Source organism: Saccostrea cucullata, unplaced genomic scaffold, assembly GCF_032062105.1.
Source record: "Saccostrea cucullata isolate Sc308-1 unplaced genomic scaffold, CSIRO_AGI_Scuc_v1 ctg9714, whole genome shotgun sequence".
Classification (NCBI taxonomy): domain Eukaryota; kingdom Metazoa; phylum Mollusca; class Bivalvia; order Ostreida; family Ostreidae; genus Saccostrea; species Saccostrea cuccullata.
In genome coordinates, this window is record NW_026931643.1 from 1 (window position 1) to 22,917 (window position 22,917).

The 22,917-nt window shown below is 32.7% G+C and overlaps 2 protein-coding genes across 2 annotated transcripts; one reads left to right on the plus strand and one right to left on the minus strand.

Annotated features, from left to right (window-relative positions):
• Window positions 1-7,758: 7,758 nt before the first annotated feature.
• Window positions 7,759-14,258, minus strand: LOC134233196 (26S proteasome non-ATPase regulatory subunit 5-like). Its single transcript, XM_062715179.1, is given in 8 exon segments — window positions 7,759-8,260; window positions 8,500-8,613; window positions 9,134-9,297; window positions 9,477-9,729; window positions 9,904-10,007; window positions 10,118-10,247; window positions 10,564-10,708; window positions 14,074-14,258. Coding segments are annotated over 8 exon segments (1,482 nt in total). The 5' UTR covers window positions 14,250-14,258; the 3' UTR covers window positions 7,759-7,864.
• A 198-nt stretch (window positions 14,259-14,456) lies between these two features.
• Window positions 14,457-22,150, plus strand: LOC134233197 (coiled-coil domain-containing protein 180-like). Its single transcript, XM_062715180.1, has 17 exons — window positions 14,457-14,729; window positions 16,060-16,271; window positions 16,389-16,477; window positions 16,591-16,648; window positions 16,901-16,952; window positions 17,866-17,970; window positions 18,073-18,207; window positions 18,330-18,425; window positions 18,673-18,836; window positions 19,600-19,719; window positions 19,822-19,901; window positions 20,057-20,145; window positions 20,286-20,408; window positions 20,672-20,845; window positions 21,630-21,745; window positions 21,923-22,049; window positions 22,139-22,150. The coding sequence occupies exons 1-17, from the start codon at window positions 14,661-14,663 to the stop codon at window positions 22,148-22,150; spliced, it is 1,821 nt and encodes a 606-aa protein (XP_062571164.1). The 5' UTR covers window positions 14,457-14,660.
• Window positions 22,151-22,917: the final 767 nt, after the last annotated feature.

The following is a 22,917-nucleotide window of genomic DNA, read 5'->3' on the forward strand; positions in this document are numbered from 1 at the left end:
AAAAATGTTTTTTTCATATATACTGTTATGGTCTTTGATAATATAAAAAAAAACAACTTCTTAAACAGGTTTGCTCATCAGCCTTTGAACAGTTTTTTTAACCCTACCCCTATTAAAAGAATTTTACATGATGTTCATTTTTTGATTGAATTTGGATTTCCTTGTGCTAATTTAACTATATACAATTAAAACCCCGTAATTAATTCGATACCGAAAACTTTAAAGAGAACTGTATTTTGTTTCATAGAACATTTTTTTTTATCAGTTCAAAAAAGTTCATTTACTATTCAGATAAACGATTTTAAGCCATTATTTATTGATGCAGTAACTTTTTCAACTTTAACAGAAACACAGAAAATTACTGTGAAAAACATTTTCAATGTAAGGACAAAATATTAAATGAGCCGTGTATAATAATATTTATTAGTGATGAAAAATCAAAATTGCACTTTCTTTACATTTACACCTTTTGGTACATCTGTTATGTTTGTTGGATGAATAAGGTCGTAGATTTAAGCCTTAACTTAGGTGTCCGGGACTTACGCCAAAATTTAGTCAGGCGTAATTTGCGTTTCACCAAGTGGCGTAAGTCTAGTCGTAAACGATACCCTTAGTCGCAGGATTAAGTCCTTGACAACGTTGCATTGCGCAGGCGCAAAAAATATAAACATTGTCCACTGCATACAAACATGTATATAATTTTAGCCCGTAAAAGAATAGAATAACACAAATTATAGAATAATAAATACTTGCACTGATTGAAACATGCATTGATTTATAGGATCATGTAGGACACATGTACCTTATAAGACATCGATTTAAGGTTTTTACAATATTTCAATGACAAGTCTTATAAATTGAAAGTTAAAAAAGGATCGTACATGTATATCAGAATTTTATTAAAAGCTAAACTGTTTATTTTGGAATTTTAATTATATACAGCAACCCCCCCCCTCTTCCCGAAATTGATACAGGTTAATGACTTCGCGCCTTTGATAATCATTTCATGATTCGATAATTACTGACTCTACTGATAAAATACTAATAAGTTTGAGAAAGAATACGATTTTAAAACATTATTTTCATTAGATATGTATACTGAATTGAAAGCAAAAATAATGTATAAAAAATGCAGTTAACATATGTACACATTTTGAGTCAAGAAATTAATTTTACACGTTTACTTCTAAGGTACATGTAAGACAATCCTTTCTAAGTCTATTAAATTTTTGTCAAATGAGTCATCATAATTTTTTATTGACTATTAAAATGGCACAAAGGTTCATGAAATAATTTCGAAATACTAGACTCTAGTACAGTCAGTTATAGACAAAAATTCTTTACTGTCTGCAGCTTAAATTTACTGTACCGTTTTAAAAGTATGCAGAGAGAGAGAGAGAGAGAGAGAGAGAGAGGGAGAGAGAGAGAGATGACTACAAAGATATTCTTACAGAAAGTCTCTGCTTGCGTGGCCTCTCTCTTAGAAATTAAGTTACACTTAAGTCTTCATTTTGTTTTTCATTAGAATTTAAGCTATGCAGGAAATAAAAAAAACATGTATATTGTTCTCTTACATGTCAGGCACGTAGCATCGTTTTTGAAAGTGGGGGGGCCAACCAGAGAAAATTTTTTTTAACTTACCTGAAAAAGTTGACAAGCAACATCAAAAAAAAAACCCACCAAAATTCAAAGTTGCCCAAACTCGAAAATCCTATTTCGTAGGGGGGGGGGGGGGGGGGGGGGGGGGGTAGTGGCCAACTTTTTCGAAGCCAACTTACTATCACTTCCAATTTTTTCTTCCCTACAATCCTTGATATCACTATACTATGGTATAAAGTGGGAGGGGGGGGGCAACCAAACTTTCAATGTAAATTTACTATAGTAAAGGTAATGTTGGGGAAAAAAGTGGGGGGGCCAGGCCCCCCCTGGCCCCCCCGGTTGCTACGTCCCTGCATGTGCTTTATATTCACTCAGATTTTCTTATAGTATGTAAAATTTACTCTTTTAGACGAAATCATGAAAAATAAAGATGTCTTCTGCATCAGTGTTTGTCTGAGAAAAAAAGATTGAGGAATGAATCATTTCTTGTACTTAACAGTGTAATTATGACCGTCTTACATCGATATGATAAAAGTAATAATATTTTCCCAATTTAAATATTTCTTGTTGTCTATGAAACCCCTATCAGCGGGTTTCGTCTTTGATTCTCAGGTACTTCACTTGTCTCAGATACACATTTACCTAGATGTAATAATTACCTTCGCCCCTAACTGAAATATTAAGATATTAAATGTTGATAAATCTGCAAATTCGGGAGGTTCTGAACCCTCTCTCCGATCCTTTCGAAATCTACGCTTGTGGACGAGGAGTAGATAAAAATAGACTCTTCGAACCTACCTGGTTTTAAGGTTTATTTTTTCTTTAAGTTTAATGTAGAAAATAACTAGAAAGAGGATGACTGTGTTTTTAAGACCGATTTTTTTTTTCAAAAAATATATTTTTGCGATTTTTTTTCTTCCAAAGAGACGATATTAATGGATCTCCCGCCTCCCATATGAATATAATGGCAGTGTCCATGTTTTGCTATGGTAAACCCAAAATAGGAGTCGGACCAAGAAGTAAAATATAAAGACACAATGGCACCCCAACGCGTAACAGACGGACGGACATCCCGATTACTATATACCCTCCCGCTTTGAAGGCGGGGATATAAATATACATGTATATAGTTATATATTAATCGATTTACAATACCTTATACATACAATACAATAATCAAATGTGTGTGAATGCTTTGTGTAAACGTAAGAAATGGTGGTTGAAGAAATTTCTATTGAGACAATCTTTAATTTTCTTCTGAGAAGATTTAATTAAGTATGTTATTACTCCAATCAACTACGCCCCCAAGTGGTTGTAAACCCCCACCCCCCGCCTCTTCATAGTATGTATAATTGAATAATACAATGTTTGGATTTAAAAGACTTTTTAGAACCGTTCTTTTTCTTAAGAATTCGCTTATTATGTTCCCCAAACGAAGTTGGGGAACATATTGTTTTTACTCTGTTTCTTATTATGTTCCCCAAACGAAGTTGGGGAACATATTGTTTTTACTCTGTTTCTTATTATTATTATTATTATTATTATTATTATTATTATTTTTCTTCTTCCTGGGAAAATTTTGTCCACGAGTGATCTTGTAAACTATACATCTGGACTAAGGTAAAATGTTTTTAGGGTCAGTAGACATGTTATGTAGATTTGCCCAACGAAGGTCATTTTGCGCGCACGTGCTTGCAAGAGCGCGCACGTGCAACACATGAAATGACCAATATAATGGATATTGCTGTAACTTTTCTTTTTTTTTTGATGAATTTTTTTGAAACTCATAATATAAGGATACATTAGTAGTATAGACTAGATGGCATGGTCAAAATAGCAAGATCTCACGCGCATGCACGTGCGCTTCGCTCTGATTGGCTGAAACTAAAGTCTCAATATCTTTCTTGTTTCTTGTCATAATCTTTTGAAATTTTGAACATAGTCCAACATTATGAAGATCTACAGCATGATATATAAAAATTTTCATGAAAGCATGCGCATGCGCTCGTGCTGCAATCTGATTGGCTGAAACTTTAAATGGCTATATCTCCTTTGTTTTTTGACGAAATGCTTTGAAATTTAAAACATAGTCATGCATTAGGATATCCTAAAATATGATATAGAAAAAAATTCATGAAATCACGCGCATGCACGTGTGCTGCAATCTGATTGGCTGAATCTTTATATGGCTATATCTCCTTTGTTTTTTGATGAAATGTTGGAATTTTAAAATATAGTCATTCATTTAAATATCCTTCAATACGATAAAGATAAAAATTTATGAAATCACGCGCATGCATGTGTGCTGCAATCTGATTGGCTGAAACTTCAAATGGCTATAACTCCCTTTTTTTTCAACCAAACAGGATGGGATTTAGAACATAGATAAATATAAGGGACTCCTACAAGAAGGTATAGTCATTATGCACGTACATGCACGTGAAATGAGTAAAATTAAAAATACACTCGAATGGGTGTATTTTTTAAAACTTTTGGATTAAATGCTTTGATATGAAGTATATTAATATTTTAGATATTGTAGACAAGATAATATGGTCGTTACGCACATGAACACGCTTGCAATGTCTATTTTTAGATATATTTTGTATTTTTCTGGGAAGACCTTGATTAAGTCTAAATTTCATACAGTATTTCTCATTTAATAGAGATTACAGGGAATATGGCACCAAAAGGGAGTTGGGGAGCGTTTGGGGAACATCTGTAACGGTCCCCGTTACAATTAGCACTAGTTATTATTATTATTATTTTTCTTCTTCCTGGGAAAATTTTGTCCACGAGTGATCTTGTAAACTACACATCCGACTAAGGTAAAATGTTTTTAGGGTCAGTAGACATGTTATGTAGATTTGCCGAACAAAGGTCATTTTGCGCGGACGTGCTTGCAAGAGCGCGCACGTGCAGCACATGAAATGACCAATATAATGGATATTGCTGTAACTTTTCTTTTTCTTGATGAATTTTTTTGAAACTCATAATGTAAGGATACATTAGTAGTATAGACAAGATGGCATGGTCAAAATAGCAAGATCTCATGCGCATGCACGTGCGCCTCGCTCTGATTGGCTGAAACTAAAGTCTCAATATCTTTCTTGTTTCTTGTCATAATCTTTTGAAATTTTGGACATAGTCTTACATTATGAAGATCTACAGCATGATGTATAAAAAAATTTCATGAAAGCATGCGCATGCGCTCGTGCTGCAATCTGATTGGCTGAAACTTTAATTGGCTATATCTCCTTTGTTTTTTGACGAAATGCTTTGAAATTTAAAACATAGTCATGCATTAAGATATCCTAAAATATGATATAGAAAAAATTCATGAAATCACGCGCATGCACGTGTGCTGCAATCTGATTGGCTGAAACTTTATATGGCTATATCTCCTTTGTTTTTTGACGAAATGTTTGGAATTTTAAAATATAGTCATTCATTTAGATATTCTTCAATACGATAAAGATAAAAATTTATGAAATCACGCGCATGCATGTGTGCAGTAATCTGATTGGCTGAAACTTCAAATCGCTGTAACTCCCTTGTTTTTCAACCAAACAGGATGGGATTTAGAACATAGATAAATATAAGGGACTTCTACAAAAAGGTGTAGTCATTATGCACGTGCTTCCACGTGCGTGCACGTTAAATGAGTAAAATTAAAAATACACTCGAATGAGTGAATTTTTTAATACTTTTGGATTAAATGCTTTAATATTAAGTATATTAAAATTTGAGATATTGTAGACAAGATAATATGGTCGTTACGCACATGAACACGCGTGCAATGCCTATTTTTAAATATAATTTCTATTTTTCTGGGAAGATCTTGATTAAGTCTAAATTCCATAAAGTATTTCTTATCTAATAGAGATTACAGGGAATATGCGGTCCCCGTTACAATTAGCACTAGTTTGTTTTAAAATTAGTTAAATTACTTAATTTAAACTTTACGCCCGAACTTACGCCTACCCATGAGAAGACGTAGAATTTTGCCCTAAATTTAGTCAGGTGTAACGATACGCTCTTTAATGAAACGCAACTCTTCGTGCTAGTCCTGACTTTACACCGGCGTAGCGCTACGACTGGGCGTACGACCTTTGATGAAACGGGCCCCAGACACCTATCGAATACTAAATACACCTATAGAATGTCAGAGACACCTATTTCGCAATTATAAATATTGGTTTAGTCGCAAAGACGAATGCAAACTTACTTAATAGATGAAAGAGAAAAGAACTGTGATTGCTATGAAGCAAAATCTCTCTCTCTCTCTCTGTCTCTCTCTCTCTCGTGATTGATAGTACAGTTTCCCATATAGTGATACTACTTTATCAAAAAAAATTCAATAAATAGCAAAAGAATTCTAGAACTGAGGAAATATGTCTCCATGTTGTTTTCCTGGTTTCCAGGGAGAATTTTCATCATTGGCATACACATGTGTTTGTGCATTCATCATGTTTATTTGTATTTGCTAAACGACATCGCACATCGCAAATTTCTGTGATATAAAGCAATTAGAATAGCTTGTTATAGGCCCGTATACCGGTACATGTAGCGATCGCATTGACTTTTTAAAACATTTCATTATTTCTAGGTTGTGCGATTTATCCAACGAATTGTCCAATCTAACATGGTCAGGATTTCAGCGAATGACGACCAATCGGACAAGGGTAAGATATTGTCAGATGTGTAATATGTAACAAAAATTCGTAATTTGTAAAGATCAAAGTTTTACATGGGATTGTATAGCCAAAAAAAAAAATCTTCCCAAGAATTGCGTAGTAAGTAAAGACGAAACTTAAGCGAATTGAGCTTCCTGATAAAGCCTAGATAAATCACCTCCCTCCCACCCTTCCGCGTAGGATGGCCCTAAATAGGGCTTATAGTTTACGTAAGAATTAAATGGAAAAATCTTTAGATTTCTTCTCAAGAATTGCTGTGCTGGGAACAAACAAAAATTGTGTGTTAGTGTCTGAATTGTTCAAACTTATTTTTGGGGATATATTTTCAGGTCAGAAGATGATATCCATGTACTTCAACTTAAGGTTGTTTAACTACTGGAAGGCTCATCTGGATGACAGTGATAGTGAAGTGGACCTTGACAAGGCAGAAAAAGAAGACCAGTTTAAGGCTCCATCAGAGGGGGAACCAGAAAATGATGTGAGGTCATGGTCATCTTTGGCAAAGCAGTTTGACTGTGACTAACATTTGTGTTCATTCTTTCTCCAAACTCCAGATTGGACAATTACATGAATATATACTTGTATTCCTAACCCAGCACCAGACCAGAGTAAGAATTAATGTGCATCTTTGGTCTTTGATGCTGAGGATGAATTATAAAGGTTGCTTATCATAAAAATATTAATTCCAAAATATACACAAACTTTATTTAATGTTGACCAGCTTAAGCTCAGTCATAAAAGGTTGAGTTGGAACATATTGTTAGTTATTTACGTAGATAAAGCAAAATAATTAACTTCAACTCAATGCTATGCAACCTAAATAAATATAAATGTATTGGTAATAAGGTTAGTGTTTTGCTAATTATTTAAAACTTTCTGCATTGAAATACACGTTTTATTCACTAGTATATTTTAATTCAAATGTATATGCATAATTAAATGAAGGTACAATCTTTAATACATCTCATGTTTATCCCCTATATCAAATGCAAATGGTGTGCCTGCTAAGTAATCTGGTGTAAAAATATACAATAAAACACTTTCAATATATTGCTTGCTGGCCTAACCCCGAAATTTAATATGAGTTTTACAATTTTCATTGAGGATCATTTAGTTTGACTTCATCGTGTGCAAGCATAAAGAAGAATATTATGGCAGATTTAAGAATTTTGATGTTTTCAAGCATTTTAGAGAATCAGAAACAACAAAACTCAATTTTGTACTCCTTAAGCTTGAGATGCTTTTTACACATACAAGGAAAACTTGTTCAGTTACTTTTAAGTCCCTGAAAATGTTCAAGAATTTGCCACCGAAGGATGAAGCAAGGTAGACAATAAAAGAAGCTAAAATTGACAACACACTGTTGGTCCCCAAAAAGACTTGGAAGATTTGATATACAAATGTACCTGGTATCTCTGAGTAATCAGCTTTTTCATAAGGTATACTATTTCACAAAACTTCACAAGATTCTTCATATCATTTATTGATAAAGTATAAATACATGTAGATTCTTAACATGATTCATTTGATAGAGACAACTATGGAAAAGATGTAAATTACTTTATTAATTATTCTCCCTCGAAAGCCACTTCTGACTGTGTCTGAACAAAGAAAGGGCCTTGTAGGACCATGGCCTTGACCTGAACAATATATGGCTGTCCAAACACATCAACTGCGGTGGGTGACTCAGCTAGTGTTTTTAGGATGGAGAACTTTGACTCTTTTGTTTCTTTAGTTTTTTCTGTAGTTCTGTCCAACAAAAATTCTGTAAACCCTGGATAATTGTTCATGTGAGTCTGTCCCCAGGGTTGTAAGGCGAGTGATTGTAAAGCACAGTGGGCAGAGCACCTTAGGTCTGGAAAGGGTTGTCTCACTAGCGACATTAACATCTCAAATGGATTGTTACTCAGTAAATCAAACCACTTCTCTGTAAGTTTGAGTAATTCATCTGTTTGTTCTGCAATCTACAAAATCGTTTATTTAGGTTAAAGTTATTCCATATTAATTTCTTTTCTAGGTTATTTTTCCACTATAGGAAAATAAAATTCAAGTCATAAATCTTACGAAACTGTTTAGTTTTATTTAAAAAGAATTGAACAATCTCTTGCAACAAGATTCACTATTGAATCCATAACCACACAAATATACACATATTAAAAATCTTGAAGATTATATTGAAATGTATGAAATGAGTAAAGTTAACCTGAAGTTTTGTTATGCTGCACACAGTTTCCAATGCTTTAATGCGTAGATCTGATGGAGCATCTCTCACCATGGATCCTATACATTTAACACCATGTATCATCCTATTGCCTAAAATAACAACAGATAATTAACACCATGTAACATATAAGCTAAAATAATAATAAGAATGTTCAAATATATATTAGCATATGATTGAAATAATGCACTTAAACATACAACAAATCCTACAAACCAGAATGTGACCTACATGTAGATATTCAGCTAAAAAATCTGTACAATAAATTTAATTTCAATATGTGCAACCTCTGCAAAGAAAATAAAACTGTAAAACAGTAAGTGGAACAGGGAGATGCTCTTCTGTGTCTGATCCCAAAACAGAACCTGACTTAGATATTCAGCTGAAAAATCTGTATACTAAATTTCATTTCAATATGTGCAACCTCTACAAAGAAAATGAACAGAAACTGCAAATAAGTGGAATTTTTCTAAGTCCAAGGGGCATAACTCTGTCAAAAAGGGTGGGATTGCACTCCAAAGAACTTTGATATTCACCTAATAAACCTTAAAAAATTTAAATTTTGATGAAACCTCTAAGAAAAATGACCTTAGACATTTTGATTTTGATTGATATTTTTCTCGAGTGCCATCTTCCCCTACAGATTCATAAAACCAAGTGGATTATCTGTGTTATCCCCAGATGATAAACCCTCGAACACGGAGTTTACAAACGTCTTATTACTGCTACACACTTCCTTAGGGTGGAATCTGGCCACTCCTCCAAAGAACTTTGTCAATCCTCAAAGAAGATAAATGTTAACAAAAAATTATCAAAAGTTAATATAACATGAACAAAAGAACCTACTAGTACTTAAAATTTTTGAAATTTACCAATAAACCTCAATGTTGAAGCATTTCTTAATAAAATTGCAACATTCATTTATAGCTAACAAAGAATTGAACCCTTCAATATCCTACCTGGTAATAGCAAGTTGCCAAATGGATTATGTTCTAATTCTCCCATCATGCTCTCTAATTTGCCCACAATGCCTTGCTGATCTAGGTACACCAGTCCATGTTCAACCATAGTAAGATCAGACAACATTTCTATAGCATTCAGCTGAACAAGAATGTCATCCTTATGGACCTCATTTAACAGCTGCTGAAGAAGACCACTGTTGTGCGTGTTCTCTAGAGCAGCCAAGGACAGCTTACACACTTGGATCAACATCTGAAAATTATGTAAAAACTTAAAAGTTAAACTGTTATTTCAATTCATCATGCTGAGCTCCCCTCTCCTTATCTTTCCTGCTTAAATTAATACTTTATTGTATATATTTAGCTGGTTTAAAATCTAATTCAACATTATTTAATATATTTGTAAAATGAGCATTGTAGATTTTACCTCATATCCTCTGAATCTGACAGTGTCACTGGTGTTAAGAACTTGCTCCAATGTGTGGATCATCTGGTTACTGAATAAAACTGCTAGTCCCTGAGGAGTCCTGCCTGAATTATACATGTACCATGAAACAATGGATAAATTTTAAAAACTACATCAAAATAACAAAAGTAACTCTCAAAGACATATTTATAAAGCATATGTTATGAATCTGTACCTAAATTGATAAGAACTTTGGTAGCAATGTTTGCCACTTGGAGGTCATCTGAAATCAAACTGACAGTTTTCTGAAGCACTTCCTTGTGAGGCAACAATTCATCAACCACTTCTTCAGAGGCACTCAACATCTACAACATTAAAAGTATACCGATAATTGACATGCTTCATATTGAGCTTAACTTTTAAACATCTGATTTTATCATAATCTAGGGCTTGATTTCAAATAATATGTACACATGAAGGACACAAAAATAGTTTTAGGGATTTTACTATGTACTGGTATTATGTTGGATCAGATATTATGATATTTTATCAGGACAAAGTGAATATTGTCATAACATGACTCCTGCATGACATCTGTAATTATTTTGAAATAACCAAGTTTTCTTTCAGCTAATAAAGAGCAGAAAATCAAAGGATTCTTAGGAAATTGGGATGATTCACCTGTTTTAAACAAAGACATTTGACCATGACTTGCTGATGACTAAGTCCTTTCAGTATTTCTTCCCTGTAGTTCTGAAATACCACAGCTGGTCCTGATGCATCAAGAAGCTTCTCAAGGACATTGCAACAAAGCTCAAGCACTTCTCTGAAATTCATAATATATATAATTTTACTAAAATTAAACATGTAAAAAAACGTATTATTTGTAATAGTCTTAAGTTAATAAAATAAAATTACATGCTAAAAATAAAACACCAGATTTTAGGTAGAAATCGCTAAATTTGCGTCTCGCTAAAATTTCCACTTATACGGTAATATATATAATTTTACATACATGTAAAAAACAGAGTGAATATAAATATATGTACCATCATGTGGTTTTCTAAATACCTTTAGAAAATAATGTAACGGGAGAGGAGAAAATGCAGTGGACAAGACCGGGATTCGAACCCCGGTCCCCTGAAACTCCGGTCAGATGCTCTACCAACTGAGCTATCTGGTCACTGGCGATCGAACCCAATCTGACCGCCACATTCCTCCCTCCTTGAAGGGCTTTGGCCCTCCAAAGACCCCAACACAGGCTCACCCCTGGCAGGCCTCTCACCTGTCAGTTCCAGGGCATGGCACAGCACCAAATGTAATGGACCACACCAAGATTCGAACCCGGGCCCTCTGAAACTCTGGTCAGGTGCTCTACCAACTGAGCTATCTGGCCACCAGCAATCAAACCAGGATGACCACCACAATAACTAGAGTTTTCTTCATTTTCGGCCTAATGCTAATTTTTCTTCCTAATTGTCCTTTGTAAATTAATATATGTAAATATTTTAAGTCTTCAAACATTATCGGACAATTTTGATCTGTACCTTTATTGCCAAAGTATGGGGCAACATGAAAATCATAATGAACATAAGAAGAAATAATACCCAAAAAGAAATTATAGCCATGGAAAGTGAGCGACCAAAAAACGGTGGCATAAATCAAAGGTTATTACATGTACAATGCTTGGATCTGTATAGCTGCAATAAGGTAGCCCTCTCCATTTTATGGAGGGGGGGGGGGGGCATAAAATTCTAAAAAATTGATACGGCTATACCATTGCAAACGATTTTGAAGAATATAAAAGGATTTGCACTGGAAATAACTACCAAATTAATCAAAACAAACCCTTTTGAGATTGCTTATGCCTTTTATCACAGAAAATAATCCACCTAATATATGACAAATCCAATTAATAAAATTTTTCTCTCGGGAAAATACCTGCCATGTTTACATTGGAACTTTGATTGTTCAAATGCACTGAGTTAGGTTTATAAATTAGTACACCCATGTAACACAACTATACAGGATTAAGTGTACAAGCTGTACACAAAAACTCTTTAATGGACTTATTACAATCGTTATGATTTAATTTATACAAATAATGGAAACAAAGTGACCTACTGAGTAATTATCAATTTTTCCAGAAGAAACCTCGTACACAACATTTATATACATATATTATGATTTAAAAATTTTATACAAATAATGTTGGAGAAACAAAACATTTATGCATGTTTTGTAAGATTTTTAAAGCCTTTGATACATGATTTTAATGTTACACAAACTATACCAAAAGGGCAAGGTCAAAGACATATTATAAATAATATGTTCAAATACTAAATATTGTTGTAAAGATGAATCTTACTATAGTGAACATTTTATAGCTTCCGTATCTCAAGGGTGTATTCTGTTTATCTTTTTAATATATTTATATATAGCATTTCTTCACATTTAATTAATTATAACACAAGTCCTCACTGTTACAAAATATTGAAGTTGTACATTTTTCTTTAGATGATTTAATTTCCCTCTACTACAAAAGAATTCTCGGCAAAGACTAATGAAGACTTCTGCTCAGGAAGATATATGCCTAAAATCAAAATTGACTGTTAACTCTGATAAAACTAAAGCAATATTTTAACAAATAAAAAATTGAAATTTCAATATTGAATTATTTATTATAATTACATTTAATAGAAAAAATCTTGAACATGAATATAAATATCTGGGCATCGCATCGCTTATAATGGTATATGGAAAATCAGCTGCATAAACTAGTTAAAAATGTAAGAAAACACTTTGTGTAGTTGCAATTTTTTTAAACTGTGGCAAATATTACCTTTTCATAGGAAAACTTATCTGTATGAAATGTTTTAAATCTGTTTTATATACTTCACTTTTTATTGTACAAGTTGACTTTTTGTATACGAATTGGATTTCAGACTCGGTATTAATATAAACAATTGTGATCAACTACCTTATTGAAAAGTTACAGCATTTGATATTTAAAGATATTTTGGGTGTACAGAGAAAAGCTTCAAATTTAGCCATTAAATATGATTTTAACGATACACGTCCCTATTTGTTGCAATAAGCTATCATCTCAATGTTTAAATACTATAAGAACTAAAAAATTTAAGAATAACCATAGCACTAGAAATTTCTTATTGCTGCTTCCTTAGAAGATGACAACTTATATAGTAATGGTGTAAAGGATACATCATATGGCAAAGTCACATTTGAAAAATTAAAAAAGATTTTTTAATCTTCCACATTAGATATAACTGAAACACATTCAGCACCTACTTGAAAATTTTTACATAAAAAATGTTAATTTGCAACTCCAGAACATTGAATTCTCCAAATGTGGTAAATTATTATTTTTCAGTCAAATTAGAAAGAATTATGAATTACAAGACTACTTAAAATATCCAATAAATAAAGCTATACGTTCTAAATTAACAAAACTGAGAATTTCTGCAAATCCCTTGGAAATTGAAGTAGGCAGATATTCAAAGCCTTGTATCCCAAAAGAATCGCGTTTTTGTCACTATTGTAAAACTATTGTAGAAAGTGAAATACATTTCATATATGACTGTCCCTTATATATAGATTTAAGATTAAAAAGTACTATTTTTGAACAAAATGTATTATTTAAATGATAACATATTGAAAGAAAATCATTGTAAAGTATTATGTAATCCTGACAATGCAGTTCATTCTAGAAGGCTGTGTGAATTTTTATATGAATGTTTTGAATTGCGTTCCAAAAATAAAGCACAATTATAATATATATGTTTAATGCATATATTAGCTCATCACTGTCCATATTATACTGCTTGACACAATGATTATGTTTAATCTTCAAGTTGTTATACTCTGCATAGTTGACTTCACTGATCCATACACTTGCATGTATGTATTTTATTACTTGTCTTTTATATGTAACATGGTTGTATGCCAACATGTTTGGTGAATCAATAAAGAAAATTGAAAAAATTGAATTGAGTATTTTATTGCAGGTCAACATAGATAAGTCACATTTCAATGATTTTGATTTTTTAAATTCCACTTTTAATGCAAATAATTAGTTTTTACTGGAAAATAATCATATCTACGCAACAATGCTGCAATACACATTAATTTTGAGAAAGTGAAAGTTGCTGAATCATGGAGGACGACACTTACTTATTGTCTGTGTTCAATAAATCGAAGATGGCATGGTACGAAATATTCTGTGTAACATTCCTCAACTCACTTGGTGATAAAGACGTCAACAATGTCTTCAAATCTGTTAGAGATTGCTCCCAGTCAGTCGAATTTGGTAAACTTTCCAACAAACTGGTCAAATTGAAAGCAGCCATTTTAGCGGGTAATGTTAAAGATTTAATTTTATTAAAACGAAAATACACCTAGAAGTTCTTTGAAAATATTTTAGATTACTTAACCTTCATATTTTTAAAAAAAAAAATTGTATTATGTAAATTTATTTGTTATCAATTTTAAAAATCTTATTATTCATGTATTTCGTTTTGTGATAATCGATTTCTAAACAAAACGTTGCTCTTGGAGATTGTTTAAATATGGCGTCATATTATGACAAGTTCTCCAAATGTAAACCAAATTCGTACATCATTATGGTAAACTAAATATTTAAAAGTGTCTTGCTTAAGGCAGAGACACACAGAAGAAAGGTTCACACGAATCTGTGATAGTCTTATTCGCGAAATACATTTTGGACAGGTTAAACACTAAAGAAAAGGTGCAAATAAATCATGGCGGAAACAGCATCAATGCGGGTTGTACCCAGTGGCAAGATATACAGACAGATGTTTGATGCCCAGGTAAATTTTTTAAATGTGACAGTTGAAAAGAAGTGAAACAATAAGTGAAACATGTCTAATTAGAATAAACAATACACAAAATGACCTTATTCATTGAAGCAATTTGTCCATAAACAACTACCATTTATCAACCCCAGATTTTCCATTGTAAATATATTAAACGTGTAATGGGAGAGGAGAAAATGCAGATGACATTTATACATTGATCAATTATCCGGGAGAAACTTGGGCCCCAGTTGCTTTATGTGTTAAAAACTTTCAGGTGCTCTACCAACTGAGCTATCTGGCCACCGGCGATTGAACCCGGCTGACTGCCATAAACGATATTTAAATCAGATCAGAGGACTGGTATTTTAGAGGAGGGTTAGTAACCACTTTTGCTTGTGGTGCATTCAACAGGTCCAGCACAATCTTGATTTAGCTATAGTACAGCTTGAATTGGCCACAGACTATATCAGCTGTATATTACTGCCTGTATATATGCTAGTCAAATAGAGCTTGATGATCCTATTCAAGTTCAGTTCTTCATAAATGCATTTTATAAGAAATTTACAAAGAATTGCAAATATAACTGTGGTCATCATAGTTATACATGTATACAATTTCCTATAATGTGAGTAAACTTTTTAGATTGCACATCATTGAAAAAAATGCCACTTTGCACACTTTTCAGCAAAAGATATTGTATTCTAATGCAATTGTTTTGTAAAATATATTTTGATTAGATAATGCACTGATGTTTGAAGCAGTAAAACGAGCATTTACGAGAGTGAAAGCTTTTAATTGTGACATCATAATAGAGCGACGCAAAAACACAATGCTTCGTGACGTATTTCATGTAACAAAACTCAACAAAATAAAACATAAACATCAAACAAAATGCATAGATTGCATTAGAATGGGAATAACTATCATCTAATTTAATATTTGCCAATGTTAATGCTGATTAAACAATTGCAAACATCCATTTTACCGGCTCCGCTTATTTGTGGCCAGTAAAATTCAGTTTGTGACCATTGAATTAGCATTAACAGTCGCAAATACCAAATTAGAAGATACTTGTTCCTTAATTTTCAGTTATGTACGCCATTTGTGTGGCGAGCATGCCAAAGTATGATGACATTTATACATTGCATTCAATTACTGATCTTCTTTATAATTTCATAAATGAAATTCATTCAAGAAATTACTGTTTGGTCACAAATCGTTAAAAACTTTTATTTTACTAAAAGTTTTATGTGGAACTTTTTACATTAAACGTGGTAAAAAGAAATGCATGTTAAAAAAATTATAAAATAAAACTCATCCAGTCCAAATTTATTTTTGAAAGGTACAACTCCAAAGAAGTCTAACAAAAATGAAAAGTAGAGAAGCTGTTACTGCCACCCTTGAAGATGAACCCACAGAGAGACAGAGCACAGCCATACCTGTCGTCAAACTGACAAAGGAGGATGTGGCTCATGGACTCTTAACAGAGAGACAAAGGACCTGGGCTGATGGATTTCCAAATGACCCTTATGTTGAAAACCCCGTTTTACATAAGTAAGTTAAATAAAGAAAAGAATATTCAGCTCAACTGCATTTGTTTTATAAGCTTATGCTTTTTTTCAGCTAGATATTTGACATTTCAAAATTGATAAAATATGTATTGAATTACAGACAATATTCTGAATTTGTGAGATCCACAATGAAAGAGAGTGAATCAAGTAAAGCAGGAAAAGAGGTCCAGGGGCTGCCAGATGTTGTCGGTAAGTCAGCAGATCTGGATCCAAAGAAAAAAAAAACATCTTCTCTTTAAATCTTATTCCTAATATTTCTCCAATCTTTTTTGAAAATAATAACAAGGTTTGTTGATTTTTAGTGCCTGCTAAAGAGGGATCAAATATTATTGAAAGAATAGCAGCTAGCAGGAAGAATAGGTATTGAAGTTACAGAAATTTTGTCATTTCCTTATGAAAGTTTGATTAAAAAATATAAATATAGATCATATAATTGCTTTTCACGCATTTTAACTTGTGATCTTTTCAGAGATTTTACTATGTGTGGTTTCAGCGTGGAAATGTCAACAACGACAAAGCGATTATACATGTTTTCTTTTAACAAAATGATACATGTGTAATACAGTTTTATCTTTTAGATGTTGATTTTAAAAGTATGTTAAATTTTTTTAGACATGAGTCTTGTGTTGAAGATCTTCACCAGGAACTTAGCTTGATCAATTCTGTAAGTGAAATTTCAATAGTTATTTACAACAGTATTATATGAAATACAAGAAAAGAACATTAGTATGAAAGTTTTCCATGGAACTTTTTACATTAAAAAGAAACAAGTTTAAAAAAAATAAAAAAATTTATTTTAAATTTATTTTTTACACACACAATTTAAAAAAAAAATAACTTATTTAAGTTATTTTTATATCCTACTTGGACATTGATTTCAAAGGAAATTTTGTGTTTAACAGAGAGACAAAATTTGCATTGGATTTTGGGATTCCATGTTGAAAACCCTGTTTTACATAAGTAAGTTAAATGAAGAAAATAAAATCTAGCTGATCTGTTTGTGTATTGTACTCCAAAATTGGAGAATATGTATTGAATTGAGGAGGTGATCCACTATGAAAGAGATGAAAACAGCATTTACTCCTTATTATGTGGTTTTATCCACATGGTGTATATTCTTTAAATTTTTATCAATATTAAAAAAAAATCTTGAAAATTTAACAAGGTCTTTTGAACACTTTTCCTGCATTGAGCAAGGTTTAAATTTAGTCAAACATTTGTTTTTGTCTTGGTGCATTGAAGTTACAAAATTTTGTGCACGGGGTAAAAGTTAGGGAAGTTGACACAAAATTATATACAAGTTATCTTTTATTTATTTTAAAAGTATGTTGGAAAAATAACGTGTTTGTGTTAAAATTATTAAGGCAGGAAAAAGATCATAGCAAAGAAATTTAACTAGTTATTTAAAAAAGTATTATATGATATTTAAGAAAATAACATTGTTTAAGTTATGTACTTCCATTTATAGAATTCAAATATAATTTTTAAAAGTTGAATCTTTAGGAAGAAAAAAAAAATGTAAACAGATTAAATTACTAGTATTTGCTATTTTAATGGCTTCTTGCTTCTTTCTGTAGGAATTGGAACCAGTAATCACAGAATATAGTGAAACCTTATTAAGAAAACTAGAAGATGATGACAAAGAAATTGACCATTTATTGGCCAGAATAGAGAGAGATGAGGTATGAGGGTTGGCATTTTACAGTGAAATATTTTAATTTTTCACAAAATTAATGTAGTTTCCAAATACATTATAAATTACATTGAAATATTTCTGTTGCTAGGATCTCTTAACATACAATCTGGAGGAACTACACAAACTCTGGGATGAGATTCAAGGTCACTCAGCAGAGAGACAGAATTGGATCAATGAGCTGGACCAACAGTTGTCTAAAGTGGAAGATGACCGCATAGATTTGGTATGTTGTTATGAATAACTCAAAAAGTTAAAACTGATCTAAAAAACTTTATTGTCAGTATCATCATTACTTGCATGAAGTGTCAGTTTTACGTGAATGCACAGATTTCTTTTTATTTTTAGATGAGAAATGTATTCAAGTCATATGCCAAAACCTTGGAAAAGATTGCCCACTTAATGCCTCCAGATCTCAGCCGATTTCTTGACCAGGAGTCTCAGGTTTAAATCTGTCTTGTATTTAGTAGCTAAATGTTAAAGTTGTCATAGCTTTAATTGAATTTGAAATGATATAAGATATTTAGAAGTATTTTTGAAAACTTCTTTTAAAATTGTTACGTCAAAGTATCCAGATTTTGAATATAATTTCACATATGTTAAAAGCATCTGTATGAGGAAAGGCCTGTAGCTAGTATGAATTATTTGAGGAATTCAACCTGGAAATAATGTTTCTGAATATATATTGTAGCTTGTGAACCAGACAATGTTGAGTAATAGGAGAGCATATTCTGACCTGTACGTCAGATTAATGTCAGCAGATATAGAGAGAGAGAAGGCTCAGTACACAATCTGGAAGCGACGCGTGGAGGACTGGAGACAGCTCAACACAGATCTAGCCATCGAGCACTTCAGGTAGCTAATGTTATATTTCCTATCCTTCTCCCCCAACTAAGACAGTTTGGGGTATTTTGAAATCACCTTGTCCAACTGTTATACGATCTGAACAAATGCATCAAATTGATTTGTCACAATAAAAAAAATCAGGCTCTCTTGTTTCCATCATGTCAAGTAATGGTTCGGAGTCTGCATATAGCTCTCTCCTACCCATGGCTGCTTGATCACATAAATTTTCTAATCTTAATCTTGAATATTTACGCTTCTATGCCATGGTGTCATGTTCAGCCAATGACAACATTTGTTTCCATTGCAATTGAAATCAACATTGACATCATCAGTAAGCAAAACATATTTTGTAAGCAGCAATTACATATTGAAAGGTCGCATCAGAGTTTATTTTCCGACTATGATTTACTCAAATTGGTCAATATTTTAATGAGCTACAAAATATTCTTTTATCATTCAACCACAGCCAGAATGGGATGTTTTACTTCTGTGACAGAAATAAATACAGTGAAAACTGTCTAATCCAACACCTGTGCAATTCCACACACTGTGAATTCCGACCTAAAATTTCTTTCCCATTTTACTAATTTTAATATTATTTAACACTTTGCAATCCGTCACACTGTCTATTCCGATACAAAATTCGTCTCCCAAGGCATGTCGGATTAGACAGGTTTCATTGTTTAATAAATTATTCTCGTAATGTATTACTTCAGTGATAAACTTTACTTTTAGTTTGCTCCTATTACTATTATATTTTTCTCTTTTGTAGTAACTTTATGCAAGAAGAAAAGATTATCACCCCTCCAGGAGTGACAAAAGTCTTCAACTTTATGATAGCTGAACAAGAACTGATCAATAAGAGAAGATTAGAAGTTATCACACAGCTATGGTATGGCCATGCAATTTCATAATAATAAAAATTTCATGAAGAACATAAAAAAAATCTTTAATTTCCATGGTACATGTATTAATGATTTATTTCATATTTCAGTGATCTAAAGCCCCCAGCCTCCACAAAAACAGCTGTTTACCAGTGGGATAAAACAATAAAAAATCTCACCAAGGAAATAGGTCAGTGTCAAGTTGTCAACTTCATCAAAATCAAAATTTAATTTTCATTGAAGTGATCATAGATATAAACAAATTTAATGCACTATCTTAGGAAGACCACATACAGTGATACTTTCAGTGAAATCAAAATTTTACATAAGCATTTCTTTTAACAGATTCTGTGAACCAGCTGCATTTGTCCAAAATTCATGCTGAGTATGAGAAAGTTTGTCAGGATTGTTTGGAGAAAATAGAATTCATTAAGGTAAGCTTTGAGATGCTTAGTAGACTTCAATTCACTTTGTCACATTCTTTGAGGAAGATACAAGAGTCTTAACATGAACTACATGTATGTAACACAGGAACACTTATGATGACAAGTTTACCGGTATTTTGATTTAATAGAAATCTCTGATTGATGACGGGATTTGTGCCCCTCCCCGAGCCCAGCAGGTAGTGGATCAGAACATGCTCCCCCTGGTGGGAGAGAGACAGAGGGTGTTTGAGAACAACTTAGAAACAATGGAGGTTAGTGCATATGTACTTAGACATTATAAAGCAGTTGAATTGTGAAATAGAAAGATAGCACCTTTATTTTAATTTTTTTATCCAAATTACAGAAATAAGAACTGACTTACCAATAATGAACATGTGATATTTTGTTGTCACATAAATTCCAAAGAACTACATCAGAAGCCATTCTAAGGGTCATGCAACATGCTAATTTTGACATTGTAGAGAAAGTTTGTAAATTCAGAATAGAAGATCTCATGTCCATTTTTGTTTTGTAGAAAGACCTAGAGAAGTACATGAAGGAGACAACAGAGAGACTTAAGATGCTGTTTAAGTTTGCTCAAGGAGCTGCCCATGTTTGGGATGTTCATGAGATTGGACTTGCAAAACAGGAGAGAGCATTGCAGGAAAAACTGGAACAATGTCGGCAGATGCATGACAACCAAAACCAGGTAATGTGGTATCAATTGAAGTAAAGAACAGAAATGTTATTGACAAAGTTTTGCAAAGGTCCAAATACAAGTTTATAATAGATCCAGTAAAACTGTGTTTTTAGTACAAACATGGATATTCCGAATTCACAGATATAGCGAAGTAATTTTGGATCCCCAGCTGTATAAATTTAATGAATTTCTTATACGGATATAACGAATTACTGATATAGCGAAGTAATTTCATAGGTCCCAACAACTTCGTTATAACCGAGTTTTGCTGTACCAATAAAAAAAAAACAAGAGATAGATGCTGACAAAAATACCTTCTCTTTTCATCTTCATCAGCCTGGCCAACCAAGATTATATAGTACAAGGTCATTGTCATTAAAGGACAACTTGAATCTCTCTATACTTTTGCAGCATTATCTTTGTTAAAGAATAAAAATGGATTTATTGCTTTATTCCTGTGTTCTGATCAGCTACTCAACCTCATGAACATCTATGTTGTTTTTATCTAGAGTGGCCAAGGTCTCTGAACTGCATTTGAAGTGACTAATTTTTCTAGTGAAATTTGTGGTTTTAGTTAATAAATAAAAAAAAAATATAATTATTAGAATCATAATGACTTTTGCTTTAAAATTATTTTTGCATTTTTCATTATCAAAATACATTGAGTAGCTCATTCCATCAATGGTAATACATATAGTGATGAGGTCAAGATTATAGATGTGAGCATTCTTAGTATGCTTTAGGATCTTTCTGTTCATTGGTTCATTATTCATCTACCTGATTTTTTTTGCAGGAAAAGGAGGCTCATTTAGACATCATCATGGACAGGATGAGGCAAGATGCGACAGAGAAGCAACTAAAAGACAGCTTAGAGAAAGCCCTAAGTATGCTGGGCAGAATAAAAGAGGCGTAAGTTTTCAAAGAAATTCTCTTTACAAGATTTTGCTTTTATAATCACTTACATTACATGTATTTCTTTTGAACGAAATATTTCATGTATCTCTTAGTCTTACAAACATTTTTGATTGTCATTTCTAAAATTTATTGATTACAAATTGTTCATTAAATTTTGGTGCCCTTGCACAGGTATGAGATTTTTCACAATGAGCAGATGGACATTGTTAAGAATTACCCTATGATGGTGAGATCTGAACTAAAGAGTTATGATGAGGGTGTGTGTAAATTCTTTGAGGTTGGAAGGAATCAGCCAATTGTAAGTGTATTAATTTTAATTTTTAAATTTATATATCAAATTTTACTGCCCTTAGATATTTTTTAAAAGGATATAAGAACTCTAAGCAGATCTCCCAATAATTTTTTACCCCAAAGTGTTTTTACTCCCTGAATTTTAATTCAATGCAGATTTTGATTTTCAGTGAAATGGTTTCAGAGTATTTTGTTAGTACATGTACGAGCATCGTCGCAAACCACGGCCAAAATGTACGATCCTCTCCCATTCTGGCTGTGGTTGAACGAGAAGAGAATTCTTCGTAGCTCATTAAAATTTTGACCAATGCGAGTAAAGCATAGTCGGAAGATGAACTTTATCGCGACCTTTCAATATCCAATCGCAGTAAAGGAAATATTTCTTGTATACTGTTGACGTCAGTTGTTGATTTCAATTGCGATGGAAACAAAACTTGCCACTGACTGAATATGACGTCACAATAAAGAGGCGTAAACATTCAAGATTACGACACTTTTTGTGATCAAGCAGCCACGGGAGGAGAGAGCTATATGCGGACTCCGGACCATGGCTTGAGACGATGATGTACGAGGGGTTATCAAAAAGTTTGTGGACTGAGGCTATAAAATAAGTACTATTTAATCTGAGCTTACAAAATTTATACGGAACATAAAACAACAAAAAATAAAGAAATGTTGAAAATTTTAGCCTGATACATTCGTGATTTCCCAAATTATTATAAAATAAAAACGACATTATATGATCACCCGGCGCCATCGCTGCTTAGTTTCATGATGTCCTACGTCATTATTTTTCAATGTCCGCTTCTTATACCTCGTACGCTTATTTTGATGAGATTCCCTAAAGTTGAGTAAGGACTTCAACCTGTCTTGCT

What these genes read in the sequence shown, in the direction of transcription:
- LOC134233197 (XM_062715180.1), top strand. Translation starts at nt 14,661, where the DNA reads ATGGCGGAAACAGCATCAATGCGGGTTGTACCCAGTGGCAAGATATAC. An exon ending in TTCTTGACCAGGAGTCTCAG is followed by an intron (nt 18,426 to 18,672) that starts GTTTAAATCTGT and finishes TATATATTGTAG; the next exon opens with CTTGTGAACCAGACAATGTT. An exon ending in AGAAAATAGAATTCATTAAG is followed by an intron (nt 20,146 to 20,285) that starts GTAAGCTTTGAG and finishes TTGATTTAATAG; the next exon opens with AAATCTCTGATTGATGACGG.